Here is a 22944-nt window from a genome sequence, read left to right on the forward strand (position 1 = left end):
TTGGTTACTGCTCTAATTACGGGGGTTTGTGGTATATTGGCCATATACCACAAACCCCCGAGGTGCCTTATTGCTATTATAAACTGGTTACCAACGTAACTCTCGTAGTAAAGAAATGTTTTGTCATACCTGTGTTATAAGGTTTGATATACCACGGCTGTTGCGTCGTGCCTAAGAACAGCCCTTAGCTGTGTTATTTTGGCCATATACCACACCTCCTCGGGCCTTATTGTTTAATTATAGAAAGTGCAAAAAAAAGGGCTTGAATTATTTATTTTGTATTTTTTTCAGAAAAACTAATAACTCATACAGGATGTTTCAAAAGCAGTACAGACTATACACATTGTGTGTGTACATCCGTGGGCATGTATGCATTAAGTCATGTAAAATACTGGTTTAGTAAATAGTAACAGCAATGCCAAGCAAAATTAAAGAAATACTTTGGTGAATGCATTTAGTCCAGAGGTAGCATGCATAACACTAGAGGCCCTATTCATTAAAAACCCCTGACTAGGTTTCTGGCATAAGATACAAAATATTTTTGTCTTGAGCTTCAAGACTGCATGTTGGAATTACTTGTGTCCTCCATACATCAATGTTTACAATGTGATATTAAAAGAAACTCCACTGCATATTAATTCAAATGTACCTTTGTCTTAGCCTGGAAACCCAGTGAACGGTTTTGAAATGGGCCCTAGGTTGAAATAAACAATCATAACAAATGATATTGCAAATACCCCAAGTATTAAGAATGCTCTACAATATTAAACAACATAACACTTTTTACATATACTTGCAGGACCTTAAAACAAGATACACAATCCGGTAAAAACACTGACGAAACACACATACTGTAAATGTGTTGTAAAGAACATGTGCTTTTTTGTTACTCAAAATATTACTTAAAATGTTTGTCTACAACTCTTTTGAAATGTTACTTAAAAATGAGTATGTCATTGATTGGCCAGAGGTATAAAAACATATCAGCATATACCTGTAGACTTATATAACCCTGATCTAGTACAGGTCTAGTTATAATCCCTGAAGACCTATACAAATACCTTAAAGATGCCTCTCCATACAGTAACATCCACTGTAACAGTAAAACAATTAAATATATGACAGAATACATCCATTGAAGAGAATGAGCTACATCAACATGTAACTGAATAACAAGCGTTAGTAATAGCCATACTATAAAATTATGAAATGAATTGACGTTCCTTCGTGGTCCGGTCAGGAAGTTTGGCCACCAATGGTCATCTAGCAACCTGCACATAATTAGACATGGAAAATATGTGCATTATTAGATTGAACATGAGTTAACAGTGCATAATGTAGTTGCACTGATTACTTATTACTGACATGTAAAAACAACTCTCAACCAACACATTTCAGACAAAGCAGTCATCTAAATTACTGCAAAATCCTATTTCATCTAAATTAATTATGGGTTACCTGTACCATTTGGCTTTTTATTTTATTTTAATTACCAATAAAATATTACATTTGTAAAATAACTGTCCTTAAGGATTATATAGTAATTCTATTTAGCCCTACGTCTAGCCCCCCAAAAATGAGATAATGATTGACATATCATAAAACCATTTTGATAATGAAAATATGCTGATTGTGTGGTAACCAAACAATATGCTATTTTCTTCTAATTGCTTTTTTAGTGTATATGTGATTGATAATAGTGCCTTGTTCTGTTCTCTGACATAAGGTAACTCAGGTTTCACTGCATGTTTATTATCATACTAACATTGCTTGTCTTATAGAGCAATCAAAGAAACCTTTGGACTATGGTGAATGATCACACAGAAAATCTCTCATATTGGGGTCAGCCATTTTCTTCATCTTTTGAGAACGGCAAAACCTAAATCAGAAAAGGCCACTCCATTGCCAGTAGCTGGAAAAAACACAATCTAAAGTTCCAGTAAATTGAAAAAACATAATTATCTGTGACTTTCAAAAGTAACTTTTAACACAATGTATTTAATGCAACCATTCTCTTCAGAAGAGGATAATGTAATAGGAATGAGTGTCTAAAATAGGCCGTATTTTTCAGAACCAAAACATATATCTAAATACAGTAAATGCTTGATTCTTACATAGGGTGTCTTTACATTTGGATGAGCAGTTAGTTGTTTTGATATAAAAACATAATGTTGTCCTAACAACTAGTGTCAAAAGTAAGTTATACATAACATTCAACCATTATGTTGATAAATCACATGTATACAGACCGAGGGAGAGGCTGTGATACTAACCTGTAGTTCTCAAGCCAGGAATCACTATGATGGGAAAATTAAATTTAAAATTTAAAAAAGTAAAAAATGTTTCATTGATATAAATCAAGACCTACCAATTTTCCCTCTTCTGTGCAGAACAAACAGGACCACCAAGATCAGAACTCCAATAATGACTGCCGCAATGACTCCACCAACGACACTTCCGCAGTCACAACATTTTCCATCTGCAAAACAAAAGGCATAGTTTTTATAAAAAGCAACAATATGTAACCAGAAGCTAATTTCAGTTTCGTTCCTGCTTCACTTGCAAAGCTGTTGTTAGTATGCTGTTCAGATCAAATTAAGATTGTTTCCCGTCTCAATAACACTAAACCAAATTAACCATCAATAACACTACTAAACCAAATTAACCATACTTTACCCCATTCTTCCACAATGGGCTCCTTCAATGCTCTGTGGTTGACATAGCATTCATAAACGTCTGTGTCTGCCTCTGGGATCTGCACACTCATCCTGATCTGGTAGGTGTCATCATCATTGGGTAGGACTTCTGTAGACAGCACTCCATCATCTTTGGTCAATGGAACACCATTCTTCTTAATATGCATAACCACATCTTTGGGATAGAACCCTGTGGCCATGCAGGTCAGTCGGACATGTCCTGCAATTTGGGCCTTTTTAGCAAATGCATATACCTTTGGAGGGGCTAAAGAGGGAATAAATGGAGAACATTAATATTATTTCTGATCTCACATTTACAAATGGTCGTTTTTTGTTAACCATTTGTTAGGCTATACTATTTAAGGTTCATAAGTACTCACAATCAGCACTACTAAATTCTTTCTCCGCATATTCCATGAATTTAGACAGCCAGTCCACACACTCCTTCTCCAGGTAGCCCTTGGTGTACTGGTTGAGGATCTGCACCCCGTCCCACTTCCTCTTAGTCGGCAGAGCTTGATCAACTGGGGCCACCCACTGCATAGTGGCATCATCGAAGGCCAGGAAGTCGTCACCATCGTAGCTGTATTGGTCAATGCCCTTTATGAATTTCAATGTGCCGTCTGGCTGTTGGTCAGTCTCACAGCCATGCTTCCACTGAAGGATATGGACATCTGAAACAAAAAATAAACAATGAAAAAGAAGGTGAATGATGCCTCTATGGCAATATACATAGATAACTAATGACCCACAATTTTAAAAGATTAACGGTGAGCGTAGGACACATTTCAGGTGTGGTCCCTCACCAGTGTTGTTGTGCTTCATGCGGTCCATCAGGATGTTGACGTTAACTTTGAACCACTGCTCCTTGCTCTTGCGTGACTGAGTGCCTTTTTCCCAGTAGTCTGCAGGCAGCTTCTCCCTCATCCAGTCCTGTTTGGGAATCTTCTTCTTTGCCACACTGTCATAGTAGTCGATCTGTTTGTTATTAATCAGGCCCATGGCAGTGAACTCATGGATACCAGGCAATTCTACTGGCTTTGACAGGGCAGTGTAGATGTAATTCAGGGAGTAGATGGCTGTAGGGGAAAACTTTTTACATTAAGATAATTTATCGGAATTTGCCTTCTCTCCATGTTACTCAGACAACGCTGTAAAACATGAACAGGAAATTACTGTATGTCAAATATTTATCTCTATCACACTGTAGGTCTGTAACGGCCAACAAAATAATGTAGTCAATTAATAGTGTCAAAGAGACCTTGCATGATGTTGTCTAAATGGTAGGTAACATATCAATAACAAATAAGCCCACACTAGTGCATTAGTGAGAAGTGGGACACATTCTGCAACTTATAAATCAACCTATTTCATATTAATATATTAAAAGGATACTTTGGATTTTGGCAATGAGGCCCTTTATCTAATTCCAGAGTCAGATGAACTCATGGATACCATTTTTATGTCTCTCTGTCCAGTATGAAGGAAGTTAGCATTGGCTTGTGAATTTACCTCTAACTAGCATTAGCGCAATGACTAACAGTCTATGGGTACAGCTAGTTAGCGTTGGCTCTCAAAAGTACCTCTAACTTCCTTCATACTGGACGCAGATACCTAAAAATAGTATCCACGAGTTCATCTGACTCTGGGGTAGTAGATAAAGGGATTCATTGACAAAATCCTGAACTATCCCTTTAACCTAACACCTACCGACCTCATGAAGAGCTTTGGAACTCTTGATATAATGATTAAGGTGTTGGCTTGACAGTCGCTGGAACTGGGTTTGAGTCCCGGTCCGGGCTACCCTGTGAATTTGCTACATTGGTGTCAGAAATGGGATGTGGCCCGTGAGGTCATCGGAGAGGGACTTGGTAAAGAGAAGTGTGGGGACACGCTCGCCTGAATTAAGGTGGTAATGTAGTGACCTTAACCCAACACCTACCGACCTCATCAAGAACTTCGGACCTCTTGGTGAAACGATTAAGGTGTTGGCTTGACAGTCGCTTGATCCAGGTTTGAGTACCGGTTGGGGCTATCCCCCAGATTCACTACCATAAAGAATATAAATCATTATGTCTTTCCTTTGTACACGTATTGTTTTGTTGTTGTATTGTTTGTATATCGTATTTTAAATTTGTGTGACTGTCCTTGTCTATCAGTGAGTGTGTAAGTGTTTTGTTACTTGTTATGACTTGTGTTTTGTTTGTGGGCCCCAGGAAGAGTAGCTGCTGCTAAACAAATAAACAAATGTGTGTAAAATTACAGAAGTCATTATCAGTATATAGGCTACTGTAAAATTGCAAACACATTACAAACATATTAAATCTTCTTGCACTTGTTTTACTTTGTGATAATAAAAAATAAGTAGACGACGCTATGCCTGGTTATTCCAAGCAGAGTAAAAATATGTGTGTTCTTGTTCTTGTGCTGGCCTGTAAGTGCGCAATAGCTTTCCGGTAATCGATACAATGGATGGAGAAACGCGCATAAAGGTCCACTACAAATGCTATAATGCAATTTAAACAAGTAGACTATTATGCTAATAGGCCGCAGCAGTTTATATAGCGATTTTAAAAGTATTATTTTGTATAATTTTTTTGGCAAGCCTGGATGTAAACTTTTACTTTCACTTTTGATAGTCGAGTACTTACCGCTTTGGCTCTGGCAAATACATTCTAATGAAAAATATAAAACAAAAACCATCAAATTAGGTCTATACATCTTGTTAATTAAACTACAGCTGTTTTCTTAAGCTATATCCCTATTTTTAAAAGTAAATGTCGATGGAAAGCTCCTTCACAAATGTCTGATGAGTTGCTGCTGCTTCCTCTTCTTCTTCTGTGGGTTTTATGGCGGAGTACTTTTTTTTTTTTTTTTTCATAGTCATTTAGCAGACGCTCTTATCCAGAGCGACTTACAGTTAGTGAGTGCATACATTTTCATACTGTCCCACCGTGGGAAACGAACCCACAACCCTGGCGTTGCAAGCGCCATGCTGTACCAACTGAGCTACAGGATTTTCTTTTGTAATAATAATAATAATAAGCCATTTAGCAGACGCTTTTATCCAAAGCGACTTACAGTCATGCGTGCATACATTTTTGTGTATGGGTGGTCCCGGGGATCGAACCCACTATCTTGGCGTTACAAACGCAGTGCTCTACCAGTTGAGCTACATGGAATATTGGCTAAAGCCGTATCACCATCTCAGGTCCTAGAGCCTGAGAAGGGAGATATGGAGATTTAAAAGAAGGAAGAAATGGGAGTTTTGTTTTGGCAATGTACTATTTTCATTAGGGTGGAGTAAGTTAGTATCACTATTAAGTATGGATTTTGTTTTGTTTTTTTGTTTTATATATATTTTGTGGTTTCAAACCGTCCAGTTGCTGCCACCAAAATCCATTGTCCACCAGATGGAAGCAGTTTGTGTGCAAGGTTTCAGAATGATCCAGAGAAGAATTACATCACTACACAATATTTTGTATCAAGTCTGCCAAATTGTCATGCAACGGACACACCGATTGTGTTTGGCTTTTTGGTACACAATAAATACATTAATTTCCAATAGAACGCTGCGTCTACCTTGCAGCATTGCGTTGCGGAGACAGTTGCAGTGCGTTCTGTGAGGTGCATACCTTGGATTTATCGAACGTATGCGTCAAACCTTATGAGTAAATGGGTTGACAGAAACGGTAGCAGAAGGTGAATGTTGAACTTTTGTTGCACACATTTCTAGATGATGCTGCATACTATTTTGCGCAAAAACACAGTTGGTGTGTTCAAAAAGCGTTGCATTGCATTCTTTGCCATTTGATGAGTATTTCTATCCAATGATTTTCGAGGGCTGAAATAAACCTAGCTGTTGTCAGGTAAAATAGAGCGTGGGAGGTTTCCGTGGCTGTAGCCTGTGGCGTCATAGTGAAGAAAAATATGGTATATGAAAAATATATGAAAAATATAAGGCTATGAAAATATCACAACATATTTTTACTTGAAATCAAATATTTAATAAAATCTCTACAATAAGTCAATTACAATTAAATGTGTTGTTACAACTCTATCATAGGTCTACACAATGGTAACACCTGACCTTATTCTCTTTATTTTATTTGAGGTACTTAAACTTTTGAAACTGTTGTCACTGACAATTCATGTGTAGTGATTTTATTTATTGTTTATTTGCTTTACTTTAATGTTATTTTATGTTTCTTAAGAGAAAATATACTTGTAGTGATGTCCTATGTTCATTTGTTATTTTATTGCAATTTGAAAAAAAAAATTAAAAGGCTGATTTTTCACTGTAGATAGGAATGGATAACTTATTTCATGCACAACATGAAATAAACATTCACATACCCTCAATAATTGTATTATGTAACAATAATGATAATTTGAATTTTACATTGACAGACTTTTTCTGACCACTTGGTAAACTTTCTGTTTATCGGTCTGTAAGTCTATTTTTCTCTGATGATACATACAGTGGGGGAAAAAAGTATTTAGTCAGCCACCAATTGTGCAAGTTCTCCCACTTAAAAAGATGAGAGAAGCCTGTAATTTTCATCATAGGTACACGTCAACTATGACAAATTGAGAAAATAAAATCCAGAAAATCACATTGTAGGATTTTTAATGAATTTATTTGCAAATTATGGTGGAAAATAAGTATTTGGTCACCTACAAACAAGCAAGATTTCTGGCTCTCACAGACCTATAACTTCTTCTTTAAGAGGCTCTGTCCTCCACTCGTTACCTGTATTAATGGCACCTGTTTGAACTTGTTATCAATATAAAAGACACCTGTCCACAACCTCAAATAGTCACACTCCAAACTCCACTATGGCCAAGACCAAAGAGCTGTCAAAGGACACCAGAAACAAAATTGTAGACCTGCACCAGGCTGGGAAGACTGAATCTGCAATAGGTAAGCAGCTTGTGGGAGCAATTATTAGGAAATGGAAGACATACAAGACCACTGATAATCTCCCTCGATCTGGGGCTCCACGCAAGATCTCACCCCGTGGGGTCAAAATGATCACAAGAACGGTGAGCAAAAATCCCAGAACCACACGGGGGGACCTAGTGAATGACCTGCAGAGAGCTGGGACCAAAGTAACAAAGCCTACCATCAGTAACACACTACGCCGCCAGGGACTCAAATCCTGCAGTGCCAGACGTGTCCCCCTGCTTAAGCCAGTACATGTCCAGGCCCGTCTGAAGTTTGCTAGAGTGCATTTGGATGATCCAGAAGAGGATTGGGAGAATGTCATATGGTCAGATGAAACCAAAATATAACTTTTTGGTAAAAACTCAACTCGTTGTGTTTGGAGGACAAAGAATGCTGAGTTGCATCCAAAGAACACCATACCTACTGTGAAGCATGGGGGTGGAAACATCATTCTTTGGGGCTGTTTTTCTGCAAAGGGAACAGGACGACTGATCCGTGTAAAGGAAAGAATGAATGGGGCCATGTATCGTGAGATTTTGAGTGAAAACCTCCTTCCATCAGCAAGGGCATTGAAGATGAAACGTGGCTGGGTCTTTCAGCATGACAATGATCCCAAACACACCGCCCGGACAACGAAGGAGTGGCTTCGTAATAAGCATTTCAAGGTCCTGGAGTGGCCTAGCCAGTCTCCAGATCTCAACCCCATAGAAAATCTTTGGAGGGAGTTGAAAGTCCGTGTTGCCCAGCGACAGCCCCAAAACATCACTGCTCTAGAGGAGATCTGCATGGAGGAATGAGCCAAAATACCAGCAACAGTGTGTGAAAACCTTGTGAAGACTTACAGAAAACGTTTGACCTGTGTCATTGCCAACAAAGGGTTTATAACAAAGTATTGAGAAACTTTTGTTATTGACCAAATACTTATTTTCCACCATAATTTGTAAATAAAATCATAAAAAATCCTACAATGTGATTTTCTGGATTTTTTTTCTCATTTTGTCTGTCATAGTTGACGTGTACCTATGATGAAAATTACAGGCCTCTGTCATCTTTTTAAGTGGGAGAACTTGCACAATTGGTGGCTGACTAAATACATTTTTTCCCCACTGTATCTCATCATAATGTCATGACTGATTGCTCTGACATAGGTGTCAATCAGTACATCTCTACTGTCAACTCAGTCCTCCCTTCATCATCAATTCATCCTCCAGCCCTCTACCTTACCCTTTTCCAAGTTCCCCACACTCCAGTAGTCCGAGTGCCTCCTCTTTTTCCCGACCCCTCCATTCGAGTGCCTCCCTTCTCTCTGTTGAAAGCCTGAAGCCCGCCGGCGATGTACGTAAGAGCCTTGTTCCTGTTTCCTCCCCCCTCTCCTTCCTCTTCTCCACCCTCTCGGTAGTGCAGTGTCCATAGGGTGGCCGGGGAAGGGACCCAGCGGCCTCCTCTCCAGATCCCCCCTCTGCAATTTTACACACGTTTGTTTATTTGTTTAGGTCCCACAAACAAAACACAAGTCATAACAAGTAACAAAACACATCATAAATTGCAAACCTATCCAGATATTTGGAAGCCCTGATTCTTAGGGCCCTATTCAAGAATAAGAAAACATGTACTGTGTGGGGCAACAAATAAGATAAACTTCATAACACAGCATTCCTCCTTCCCACACAGAAATATGATTTTACCCTGAAATAGCACTAAGTGTGTTAGATAAGATAGGACATGATATCTAGCAGCACACAAAATGCATACCTAACATGAAGATTTCTGCAGGTGTTTACTTAGAACCATTTACTATGTAAGCACTGAATCATATGTAGCTGCTGTACATATTAGTACACAGAAATAAACTGAATATCAACATCGACACCTAATACCAACCACATAAGCATTGATATATCCATTGGCTTACCTTGTAGAGTTTTCAGTGTTTCTACCTTGACATCCCCCTGACCCTTTAAATACCCCATACATTAAAAGAGTTTATCAGCTGACAGCATCGTGTCCTCTGTCCCTAATTGGTTAATCGGGCCCTTGATGCACAAGTGTAACGCAACTCTGACATCTACATTCTTCTGGCTTGGAAACAGGTCTTACTTAATTGATGGACTCTAAAGTGCCCAATTATTGTGCTTGATTGTGAAGTGATTCATTAGGATTTGAAGAAACCTCGTCAAGGTCTCAGTCATTAAGGTAATCTCACGGGGAGGACACAGACACACCTGAAAGAATTCCATTGTCCAGTTCCTGACAAAATCCCAATCCTTATAGACATAATTAATAAATACTCCGGATCAGTCACTTTTCTCAATTGAACGATTCAAGTAAAAACATCATACAACCAGACTTCTATAATGATCATACAACATCAACAATGGCTGAAATTCCAACACGAAAGATAACTTCTCTTTTGCTTTCTGTTTGCCATGTATAAATCCTATTTTTATGTGGGTAGTTGGATGTATTTGTTTATGTTTTCTTATCGGTATATTGGTATCCAAGTTCATGTCATTTTCTGGTGTTGTTGTGTGTCTACACAATATCCTGTCTTTTGGGCATTGGGTAATTGGTATTATGCAATCATAAGTAGTTTATTGAGGTCACAACCATACTATAGATTACATTAATTACTAAACAGAGCTGTTATCCTCACAGAGGACAGTCCTGCCTGCTTAGTAAATTCTCATTTTAAAGACGTTCTCCGGTACTTTTGTATACTTTTTAGCCAGTAGTTCTGAAAGTAGTGCTAACGAGCCAAAAGTGGTCCCTGAAAATTGCTTGTTATGTCACATATGTGCAGATATGTGCTCCCTCTCTCGCTCTGTTGTGTGTGCATCTTGCTAGCTGTTACTCAAATGGTGAGGGGCTGAAGCTCATTGGCTGAAACTCGAATTGCTAGGGGGCTGGCCCATGTGGGGGAAATGGTGCTGCACAGCTTCCAGAAAACAGTCGCTTTCAAACTAGGGATTTTGTGGCCAATTAAGGTAAGACAGTAATTCTGCTCATAGATTATGTATGTATGAACTACACATTGAAACATCCAGCCCAAAGCAGGAGGTTTAAAAAAGACTTACTAATTGCCAAAGTTCCAGAGCATGCCTAAGAGGATTGTAACATGATCCTAACTAAACCTGGTCTGTTAAAAGCATTCTAGTAAGGTACGACTTCTCAGATTTGACTGATAGGTGTTTACTTCAGCTATCTGATCTGTTGAAAAATGCTTTTAGACAACGAGTAAATAAAAGACTACCTACACTTCCATTAGTTAATATAGCCCATTTATTAAAGACCTCATATTGTCATATTGTGACAAGGTGTGAATGAAGGAGTCAGGCACAGGAGGTGAAATACTGAAGTCCAGAGATTAATCCGTTTGCATAAATCAAACGCCTCAAGCGTCAAACGAAACTATACAAGGGAAAACATCCACCTTGGCAATAACACAGTGAAATGTAGCTCAACCGAGCTACACGCTCTCACAACAAACAATCACTCACAAAGACAAGGGGAACACTTATACACATACTAATTAGGGGAATGAGCACCAGGTGTGTGTGATTGACAAGACATGACAAGTGGAGTGATGAGAATCGGATCGGCAGTAGCTAGTACTCTGGTGACGACAAATGCCGAAGCCTGCCCGAACCAGGAGGGGGGGCAGCCTCGGCGGAAGTCGTGACACATATTTGGGGTGGGATTGGGTTACTTGATCTTGCGCACAGATTTCCTGGCACTCACTGTGTACAATATCATCACAAACGACGATGGGCCAATTGTGCGCCGCCCTATGGGACTCACAATCACAGCCGGTTGTGATACAGCATGGAATCGAACCAGGGGGTCTGTAGTGACACCTCAAGCACTGAGATGCAGTGCCTTAGACCACTGCGCCACTCGGGAGCCCATGACCCGAGTGGCGCAGTGAACCATGACAAACCGTGGAACAAAAAAAGTAGTCGCGAGGAATAATCATAAAACGCTTACATTTACCATAGCATTATTATATACTGAACAAAATATAAACGCAAGATTGAACAATTTCGAAAAGATTTTACTGAGTTACAGTTCATATAAGGAAATCAGTCAATTGAAATAAATAAATTAGGCCCTAATCTGGGCAGGGGTGCATTCATGGGTGGACCTTGGATGGCATAGGCCCACCCACTTGGAAGCCAGGCCCACCCACTGGGGAGCCAGGCTCAGCCAATCAGAATTTGTTTTTCCCCCACAAAAGGGCTTTATTATAGACAGAAATACCACCCCACCCCTCCTCAGGTGAAGAAGCCGGATGAGGAGGTCCTAGGCTGGCGTGGTTACACATGGTCTGCGGTTGTGATCCTCAATGACTTTAAATGCATTGTATCCAGGTGTGGTTGTAGTGTGTTTTTAAATGGTCAAATAAATCAAACAAAGGATAATTATTTTGCCTGAACTGAAATAATGGATGGATGTTTATCAGAAGCAATTGAATGTAATGTAATTTAATTGGAACTGAACAACTGCATTCCACATGAAGAGTTTGCACTTTACAGGAGTCTATTGTACATCATTAATGAACAGCATTAGGTGAAAATGGATGGGAAATACTCTTAGACAAATACAAGCAGACCTCTTCTGGAATGTATATACTATTCTTTAATGTTATCAATAACATCAGTCTGACCATTTTTTTCTCCATCACCCTGAGAGACATTCCAAAACAACTGACCAGGAATTGTTAATTGGATAACATTGTGTGAGTATCATTCAGGGGCACCTTGTGATTGAAGCTTTTTCTGCAGTTACCACAGCTTAATGATTTATCTCTTGGACCCAGTTTTTATTTACAATAACTGCCTGGCCAAGTTGCCAAAACCCAGCAATAGGCTACAATAAAAAGAGACACATGGACAATGCAATACTTAAGAGTTAAAACACATGGTAATGTTTTACATTTACATTTACATTTACATTTACGTCATTTAGCAGACGCTCTTATCCAGAGCGACTTACAAATTGGTGCATTCACCCTATAGCCAGTGGGATAACCACTTTACAATATGTTTTGTTTTGTTTTTTGTTTTTATTTTTAAGGGAGGGAGCTTGTTCCACCATTGGGGTGCCAGAGCAGCGAACAGTTTTGACTGGGCTGAGCGGGAACTATGCTTCCGCAGAGGAAGGGGAGCCAGCAGGCCAGAGGTGGATGAACGCAATGCCCTCGTTTGGGTGTAGGGACTGATCAGAGCCTGAAGGTACAGAGGTGCCGATCCCCTCACAGCTCCATAGGCAAGCACCATGGTCTTGTAACAGATGCGAGCTTCAACTGGAAGCCAGTGGAGTGTGCGGAGGAGCGGGGTGACGTGAGAGAACTTGGGAAGGTTGAACACCAGACGGGCTGCGGCATTCTGGATGAGTTGTAGGGGTTTAATGGCACAGGCAGGGAGCCCAGCCAACAGCGAGTTGCAGTAATCCAGACGGGAGATGACAAGTGCCTGGATTAGGACCTGTGCCGCTTCCTGTGTAAGGCAGGGTCGTACTCTCCGAATGTTGTAGAGCATGAACCTGCAGGATCGGGTCACCGCCTTGATGTTAGCGGAGAACGACAGGGTGTTGTCCAGGGTCACGCCAAGGCTCTTCGCACTCTGGGAGGAGGACACAACGGAGTTGTCAATTAAATGATGTGGCATAAATATTGCTGCTGCCTGAGCTCTGTCTTCAACCACTCCTCTCTGGAGAGTCTCTGCTTGTGGGCAGTAAACAGTCCCTTTACATTGGCTGTGCCCAGTCTGCTAGGTTCTGAACTGGCCAAATTTTTTGGCATGTGTTGCTACTGACTTTCCTTTTGTAGGCACGGCGCATTCTGTGGGTGGGTATGGTCACGGATGAAGCTTTTGTGGTAACAGTGGGTGTTGTCTGGAATATCACCTGGGGAACAAATTACATGAAGCACTGTCCAGAGACAGATGGAACTTGAACAACCAGAACACCTCTGGTGCCAGACAGCTGGTTATTTGGTAAATAGCTGCCTCTGATCAGAGGTGGTCCAATGGTAGGTGAAGTACAAACTCTTCTTGGTTATTGTCACGTTCGTTGACGGACGGGACGGACCAAGGCGCAGCGTGATATGTAAACATGTTTATTTACACGAAATAAACACACAACAAAACAATAAACTAACGACACGTGAAGTCCTAAGGTAACACAACAAACCTTATACAGAACAAGATCCCACAACCCACTAGTGCCAATAGGCTGCCTAAGTATGGTCCCCAATCAGAGACAACGAGCGACAGCTGCCTCTGATTGGGAACCACACCGGCCAACATAGATCTAGACATACTAGACTTATAACATAGACCTACATCACATAGAAAATACACACCCTGACTCAACAAATAAGAGTCCCCCGAGTCAGGGCGTGACAGTACCCCCCCCCCCCCCCCCCAAAGGTGCGGACTCCGACCGCACAACCTTTACTTAACAGGGTAGGGGCCGGGTGGGCATTCCGCCTCGGAGGCGGATCCGGCTCCGGGCGTGACAACCACCTATTCTCCGCCTCCCTGTTGCGCCCCTGGTCTGGTCTGGACCTCAGCGCGCTGCTTCCCCTCTCCTTCCTCCCACTATACTCCAAGCCCTGTCTGGACCCTGGTGTGGGAGACCCAGAACCAGGAGAGGGGCTGACGTCTGGGTCTGGACTATAGCCGCTGACTGGAGCTGGACCAGGCACCGGTGGAGCGGACTGCTCAGGCTCCGGACTGGAGCCGCTGACCGGATCTGGACTAGACCCCGGTGGAGCGGACTGCTCTGGCTCCGGAGTGGAGCCGCTGACCGGAGCTGGATCAGGCACCGGTGGAGCGGACTGCTCTGGCTCCGGAGTGGAGCCGCTGACCGGAGCTGGACTGGACCCCGGTGGAGTGGACTGCTCTGGCTCCGGAGTGGAGCAGCTGACGGGAGCTGGATCAGGCACCGGTGGAGCGGACTGCTCTGGCTCCGGACTGGAGCAGCTGACCGGAGCTGGATCAGGCACTGGTGGGGCGGACTGCTCTGGCTCCGGACTGGAGCTGCTGACTGGTGCCGGACCAGGCACCGGTGGAATGGGCACGGGCTGTGCCGGACTGGACACACTCACCACTGGCCTGGTGCGAGGAGCAGGCACAGGCCGAACCGGACTAGGAACATGCACCACTGGCTTAGCGCGAGGAGCAGGAACAGGCCGGCCGGACTTGCGACACGCACCACTGGCTTGGTGCGAGAAGCAGGAACAGGCCGGGCCGGGCTGGCGACGCGCACCACTGGCTTGGTGCGAGGAGCAGGAACAGGCCGGGCCGGGCCGGGCTGGCGACGCGCACCACTGTCTTGGTGCGAGGAACAGGAACAGGCCGGGCCGGGCTGGCGACGCGCACCACTGTCTTGGTGCGAGGAGCAGGAAAAGGCCGGGCTGGCAACGCGCACCACTGGCTTGGTGCGAGGGGCAGGAACAGGCCGGGCCGGGCTGGCGACGCGCACCACTGGCTTGGTGCGAGGAGCAGGAACAGGCCGGGCTGGGCTGGCGATGCGCACCACTGGCTTGGTGCGAGGGGCAGGAACAGGCCGGACCGGACTGGCGATGCGCACCAAGGCCGGGCCGGGCTGGCGACGCCACCACTGGCTTGGTGCGAGGAGCAGGAACGGGCCGGGCCGGGCAGGCGATGCGCACCACTGGCTTGGTGCGATGAGCAGGAACGGGCCGGACCGGACTGCGAAGGCGGACTGGAGGTCTGGAGCGGAGAGCTGGCACAACCGGGCTTCTTCCTCGGCCGGCGCCTTCTGCGTTGCCGCTGCTCCTCTCTATACCGGGCCTCCACTGTCTCCTCCCAAGGACGGCGATCCATCCCGGCCTGAATCTCCTCCCATGTCCAGGATCCCTTTCCTTCCAAGATCTCCTCCCATGTCCAGGCTGTCTGCTCCTGGACACGCTGCTTGGTCCTCGTTTGGTGGGATCTTCTGTCACGTTCGTTGACGGACGGGACGGACCAAGGCGCAAACATGTTTATTTACACGAAATGAACACACGACAAAACAATAAACTAACGACACGTGAAGTCCTAAGGTAACACAACAAACCTTATACAGAACAAGATCCCACAACCCACTAGTGCCAATAGGCTGCCTAAGTATGGTCCCCAATCAGAGACAACGAGTGACAGCTGCCTCTGATTGGGAACCACACCGGCCAACATAGATCTAGACATACTAGACTTATAACATAGACCTACACCACATAGAAAATACACACCCTGACTCAACAAATAAGAGTCCCCCGTGTCAGGGCGTGACAGTTATACTGAGGAGCTGCAGCAGGGCGGGTTTTTGCAGGCTGACATAGTGGGACATGGGCCTTGAGTTGACATGTGGAGTTGTAGCATTTTTTGCAGAAGGGGCATTCACTGGGTCTCTCCCTGGCAAGAGTGACGTGTCTCTGTAGGCTAGCTTTAAAAGCAAATGCTTCGCCACAGTGACATTTTTTAGACGTGGTGATACATTTTGAACAGTGTTCTCCCGCTGGTGGGTCGGGATCCAATGGTGTGCTACTGTAAGTGCTTTATTGCGAAGTGGAAACGTCTAGGAGCAACAACGGCTCGGCCGCGAAGTGGTAGGCCACACAAGCTCACACAATGGGACCACCGAGTGCTGAAGCGTGTAGCGCGTAAAGATTGTCTGCCCTCAGTTGCAACACTCACTACCGAGTTCCAAACTGCCTCTGAAAGCAACGTCAGCACAATACCTGTTAGTCGGGAGCTTGATGAAATGGGTTTCCATGGCCGGGCAGCTTCACACAAGCCTAAGATCACCATGTGCAATGCCAAGCGTCGGCTGGAGTGCTGTAAAGCTCGCGGCCATTGGACTCTGGAGCAGTGGAAACGCGTTCTCTGGAGTGATGAATCACGCTTCACCATCTGGCAGTCCGACGGCTGTATCTGGGTTTGGCGGATGGCAGGAGAACGCAACCTGCCCCAAATCATAGTGCTAACTGTAAAGTTGGGTGGAGGTGGAATAATGGTCTAGAGCTGTTTTTCATGATTCGGGCTAGGTCCCTTAGTTCCAGTGAAGGGAAATCTTAACACTACAGCATACAATTACATTCTAGACGATTCTGTGCTTTCAACTTTGTGGCAACAGTTTAGGGAAGACCCTTTCCTGTTTCAGCATGACAATGCCCCCGTGCACAAAGCGATGTCCATACAGAAATGGTTAGTCGAGATCAGTGTGGAAGAACTTGACTGGCCTGCACAGAGCCCTGACCTCAACCCCATCGGACACCTTTGGACTGAATTGGAACGCCAAGCCTAATCGCCCAACATCAGTGCCCGACCTCACTAATGCTGTTGTGGCTGAATGGATGCAAGTCCCCACAGCACTGTTCCAACATCTACTGAAAAGCCTTCCCAGAAGAGTGGAGGGTGTTATAGCAGCAAAGGGGGGACCAACTCCAAATTAATGTCTATGATTTTGTAATGAGATGTTTGACGATCAGGTGTCCACATACTTCTGGTCATGTGGTGTAGCTACGAACCTATTCTACATAGTTTTATCTCCGGTGTGATCCATAGCAGTCTCCGTAGCGCATCATTGTCCTCTTTAGATAGGGAGATATCCTCCTGGTACTCATCGACCACTTTCTCAACTGCCCCAAAAATATCCACAACCGTTAAATGCTCCGAAAGAAACGCATTCAAAGACTGTAATTTATTAATTGTTTGTGGTTATTCACCTTCTTGAGTGTCTGGCTTCATCCACGAGGAAAGAATGTTCGAAATCAAAACAAATTCCCTCCCTCCCAGTTTCTACTTCCGTGTTGTCATCTTACGTTCTTATCAGCATGGTGAGCCCAGAAAAACAAATTAGCGTGGGTTTACTACACGGTACAGACCAGTGGTAAAGGGAAAATATGTGGGCAGAGAGGAACATTTGGGGTGGGTAAAATAGTGTTTATCCAAAATTATAGGGTAATCTGGAATGATCATTTCTTGTATGAACTAAAATAACACATTATAGATTGATCTAGATCAGAGAATGCCGTTAGCAGGTGTGTCGCAGCCGGCCGCAACCGGGAAACCCATGAGGCGGCGCACAATTGTTTTGACACTGACACAGGTTATCGAAGTAACATAGCTAGCTTAACGTCCGATGACTGACCAGCAAAATAGTCTAATGTTAACCCCTCTATTTCCATACTAAGCTGGAGTTATTCTTTTCTTATTACCGTAGCTAGCTATCTAAACAAAGTGTGATTTTATAGCTAGTAGTTGGCTAGGGTCATCATGTTAATTATGTATTAAAATGCATGATCAATATCCTATGCACTTGCATATGCTGGTGTGTTTGTGGTGGAAATGTGCTTTAGCAAGTAGCTAGAGTTTATACACTTCATTTTATTGTTTCATCTATTAATCCATTCTGCTAACTGTGATTAAAATGTATATAATTTATGCTTATTAAATGCAAACTTTCCCCTTTATTTTCACAGCAGACATGGAGCCCAGCTTCAGAAAACTGCCAAATGGAAGCCTTGTCTTAATGGACAGTAAGGATTCCAGGATTTACAGGACAAAAACTACTAAAAGAGTGTGGAGCAGGGCTGTTTCTCCAAACAAAGTGGTGGATTCAGCCAGGAGGGCTGTACTGCTCAGAGGTGGCAACCCAGCAAGCAGAGCACATTTGCTGGGTCAGCATGAGATGCAGTTTAGCCGTTATAAGGAGCAGACCTGACAAAATGTGGTGTGACCCCCCTCCGCCACCCCTCATCTGCAGCTCAGTACTGGTGATGGAGAGGTACTGTGCCCATTCTCTGCTGCTCTGGATGCCCAGGAAGCTCTGGCAGGTGAAGCTGTATTGCCCACATTCTGACTGTGAGAGGGGGGAGTTGACCTCATCAGGACTCCACCAGAAGATCAGGCAGTTTGTGGATGTGGATGGATCCTACTATGTGGCAGCAGAATACCTTCAATGTCCCAAGTGCAGTAGGAAGGTCATCAGTTGTAACATATGGTTCCTTACACTGTTCCAAGAAAATACACTGGTAATGGCAGTATAATTTTAATCTAATGAATAATCTAATGCAGCTTTTATATTTAACACAAACAGCAACACATTTCTCTTTGAGAAATGTTATTATAGAGTTATTCCATACTCAGTTCGATGTATTCTCATATATTTGTGTTGTGGGTTTTTTCTTTAGGGAAGCTGATAGGTTTGGAGTACCTCTTTGATCAGACTGGTTTGGTGCTGCAGGATTACATGGCTGCCATTGAGGAACTGGAGACAGGTGATCCTGATGTCCAAGGGGAGGATGATGAGGGCTTTGTCGAGCTTGTGGAATTTCAGGACCTGACAGTTCCAGTGCTGGAGACAGCCCTACCTCTTGTTGGCACCTTTCGTCCTACTGCAACCCCGTCTACTGATGTGGAAAATTATCACTATACTTTATTAAAAATCAAAGTTCTTCCAGAGTTTTTGTAGAATTAAGATAGACTTTATTACACAGAGTAACGTAAGCCGAGATGATCTGCAGAGCACCTCCCGTCTCCCTCTACGCTCTCCGTCTATATAGTCATATTCACACACATCCCAGCTCAAAGCCCCTCCCTCTTAGGTTCCCTCACCATTATCTTCAGTTTCCCTCTCTCTACCGCTCCGCCCACTTCCTTAGTCTATGATAGGGCTAAATTTGACTTTCATTCAGTTTAGAAACAATATTATTACAATCAATCACGCCCTTGTCATGCAAAAACACTCATCAACCCCGGCTCTCCCTGCCTTGACCTAAAGATTGATTGTTGGACATGACAGGTCCACACTTAATCATTCAAACATTCCCAAACCCAAATCCTCCTCCCCCTTCATGCTGTAATTACTCATGATTAGTCTAAACTCTGTTCAACTCTGGCGCCGCTCTTTGTACTTTGTTTGAGGAGAGATGCATTAGGCAACAGTCTGGTTTCAGCCTCTGATAAGGTAGGACAGCCATGGATTAGGTAAGAGCGAGCAATTCGACCCTAGGTCAGATCCCCACTTCACACACACATCCAAGCCCAGTGAAAGGAACCATTCAAGTTCTTGCCTAGCAACAGAGAATCCCGACGATGTGTTCATCACATCTGTGATTTAACTTTGTTTATCCCATAGTTCACAAAAAAATTCCCATCACTACCAGCATCCAGTCCACAGCTGCATCAGTCAGTCCCCTGTCCTCCACTCCTGTACGGCTACTCCACCACCTGGGCCTCTGTCCTCCACACCTGGGCTCGCCAGTCCATCAGTCAGTCCCCTGTCCTACGTTCCTGTACAGGCTGGGCATTCTGATGGAGGCAGTGTTCAGTCTCTCACCCCGCCGGTAGACTCTATAAACCCTGATGTAAGTAATTAACATTTATTTGGAATTTCTGATGGAAATAGATTTATATGCTTCTTTTGTTGATTTATGTCAGTGATACAAGGGCTAATTTGTTACTTTATGTTTCTTGCAGGAATCTGTTGGTCCAGACAACATCGGAGGTTCTTTGAAAAGAAGGTTGACGACATCCGATCCTCGTTTGTTAAGTCTAATGACACTGCTGGTCCTGCTCACACTGCCCTACCCTATGCTTTGACTTCTTTCTCCCCTCTCTCTCCAGATAAAATCCTGCGACTTGTGACTGCAGGCCGCCCAACAACCTGCCCGCTTGACCCCATCCCCTCCTCCCTTCTCCAGACCATCTCCGGTGACCTTCTCCCCTACCTCACCTCGCTGATCAACTCATCCTTGACCGCTGGCCATGTCCCTGCCGTCTTCAAGAGAGCGAGAGTTGCTCCCCTTCTCAAAAAACCAACACTCGACCCCACTGATGTCAACAACTACAGACCAGTATCCCTTCTTTCTTTTCTTTCCAAAACTATTGAGCGTGCCGTCTTTAGCCAACTCTCTTGCTATCTCTCTCAGAATGACCTTCTTGATCCAAACCAATCAGGTTTCAGGACTGGTCATTCAACTGAGACTGCTCTTCTCTGTGTCACGGAGACTCTCCGCACTGCTAAAGCTAACTCTCTCTCCTCTGCTCTTGTCCTTCTAGACCTGTCTGCTGCCTTTGATACTGTGAACCATCAGATCCTCCTCTCCACCCTCTCCGAGCTGGGCATTTCCGGCGCGGCTCACTCCTGGATTGCGTCCTACCTGACCGGTCGCTCCTACCAAGTGGCGTGGCGAGAAGCTGTCTCCGCACCACGTGCTCTCACCACTGGTGTCCCCCAGGGCTCAGTTCTAGGCCCTCTCCTTTTCTCCCTATACACCAAGTCACTTGGCTCTGTCATATCCTCACATGGCCTTTCATATCATTGCTACGCTGACGATACACAACTAATCTTCTCCTTTCCCCCTTCTGATAACCAGGTGGCGAATCGCATCTCTGCATGTCTGGCAGACATATCAGTATGGATGACGGATCACCACCTCAAGCTGAACCCTGGCAAGACGGAACTGCTCTTCCTCCCGGGGAAGGACTGCCCGTTCCATGATCTCGCCATCACGGTTGACAACTCCGCTGTGTCCTCCTCCCAGAGTGCGAAGAGCCTAGGCGTGACCCTGGACAACACCCTGTCGTTCTCCGCCAACATCAAGGCGGTGACCCGATCCTGCAGGTTCATGCTCTACAACATTCGGAGAGTACGACCCTGCCTTACACAGGAAGCGGCACAGGTCCTAATCCAGGCACTTGTCATCTCCCGTCTGGACTACTGCAACTCGCTGTTGGCTGGCCTCCCTGCCTGTGCCATTAAACCCCTACAACTCATCCAGAATGCCGCAGCCCGTCTGGTGTTCAACCTTCCCAAGTTCTCTCACGTCACCCCCCTCCTCCGCACACTCCACTGGCTTCCAGTTGAAGCTCGCATCCGCTACAAGACCATGGTGCTTGCCTATGGAGCAGTGAGGGGAACGGCACCTCTGTACCTTCAGGCTCTGATCAGTCCCTACACCCAAACGAGGGCATTGCGTTCATCCACCTCTGGCCTGCTGGCTCCCCTTCCTCTGCGGAAGCATAGTTCCCGCTCAGCCCAGGCAAAACTGTTCGCTGCTCTGGCACCCCAATGGTGGAACAAGCTCCCTCACGACGCCAGGACAGCGGAGTCACTCACCACCTTCCGGAGACATTTGAAACCCCACCTCTTTAAGGAATACCTGGGATAGGATAAAGCAATCCTTCTAACCCCCCCCCCCCAAATTGTAAAGTGGTTATCCCACTGGCTATAGGGTGAACGCACCAATTTGTGAGTCGCTCTGGCTAAGAGCGTCTGCTAAATGACGTTAATGTGCCCTTGAGCAAGGCACTTAACCCTAATTGCTCCTGTAAGTCGCTCTGGATAAGAGCGTCTGCTAAATGACTAAAATGTAAATGTAAAATGTTATGGTGGGATCCAGGACTTGGCTGATTACCTGGTCACGCTCCGTTCTCATGGCCTCTGAACACCCACAAAGCATTGTTACCTATCGCTCCACAAAAGCCGCAGCCCTTGCACACGCATACGCATGTTTACTCACTCCCATAACTGTTGCTATAATTTTGGACTATTTACTTGTACTGCTCACTTTATCTACTTGTTGACATACTGTAGCACATTTCATAGTACATATCGTTACTGTTTGTTTGACTCCTACTTTCATACCTTTTAATATTTGTTTACCACTTGCCTTGTGTTTTTGTTGTTACTTTTATTGTTGCTATTATCATATTTCACTGTTGAGAGGTAGCCCAATAATGGACTAAAGGAGCCTAACGTTACTCCTTAGTCCAAGGACCTTAAATGTTCTTTTTAAAGTGTGAATTGGCTCTGGCAGCCAAAACAGCCAAATACTTTAAACTCTAAACGTGAATCGATTCTCAATTACGGTACGGTTCTAGAAACATAAATCACATCGAAATAATTTCAAATGCAAAATACACTTACTGTTTTAACACAGTTGCAGCCAACCTTATTTTTTCGTGACAACATGTTTGTGGCGCTCGTCTTCCGTTTACACATAGGTGTTAGGAGAGGCAGATAGCTTTTTAGCACAGGTAGTCAACTCGGTCTTCCGTCTGTTTTCTGAAAACTCGCGCTATAGCATGGAGATATGGCCATGTGGTAACATTAACCCTATAAAGGTGTGTATAATTTGAACATGTTGTTTAGAGCGTTGGGGCTTGTACTATCGAGTCAATGCTGGCAATTATTGCTGATAAACAAAGGAGTCCGCTCATACTGAACCTTGACCATAAGTTTATTCATATCACAAGCTTTCAGCATGAGTTTACGGATGTCATGACACCC

At 44.2% G+C, this 22944-nt stretch overlaps 1 protein-coding gene across 1 annotated transcript in view; it reads right to left on the reverse strand.

Annotated features, from left to right (window-relative positions):
• Positions 1 to 989: 989 nt before the first annotated feature.
• LOC311106830 (uncharacterized protein) overlaps positions 990 to 22944 on the reverse strand; it is a 29566-nt gene continuing 7611 nt past the window's right edge. Inside the window, exons 6-11 of the mRNA XM_084149202.1 lie at positions 5348 to 5443; positions 3503 to 3775; positions 3077 to 3370; positions 2677 to 2961; positions 2369 to 2479; positions 990 to 1271 (exon numbers count right to left, since the gene is read on the reverse strand). Coding sequence (XP_084005328.1) covers positions 1264 to 1271; positions 2369 to 2479; positions 2677 to 2961; positions 3077 to 3370; positions 3503 to 3775; positions 5348 to 5443 — 1067 coding nt within the window. The 3' untranslated portion in view covers positions 990 to 1263. The remainder of the gene's footprint in view (positions 1272 to 2368; positions 2480 to 2676; positions 2962 to 3076; positions 3371 to 3502; positions 3776 to 5347; positions 5444 to 22944) is intronic.

The sequence above is a fragment of the Coregonus lavaretus genome (assembly GCF_964263955.1).
Source record: "Coregonus lavaretus genome assembly, chromosome: 3".
Taxonomy (NCBI): domain Eukaryota; kingdom Metazoa; phylum Chordata; class Actinopteri; order Salmoniformes; family Salmonidae; genus Coregonus; species Coregonus lavaretus.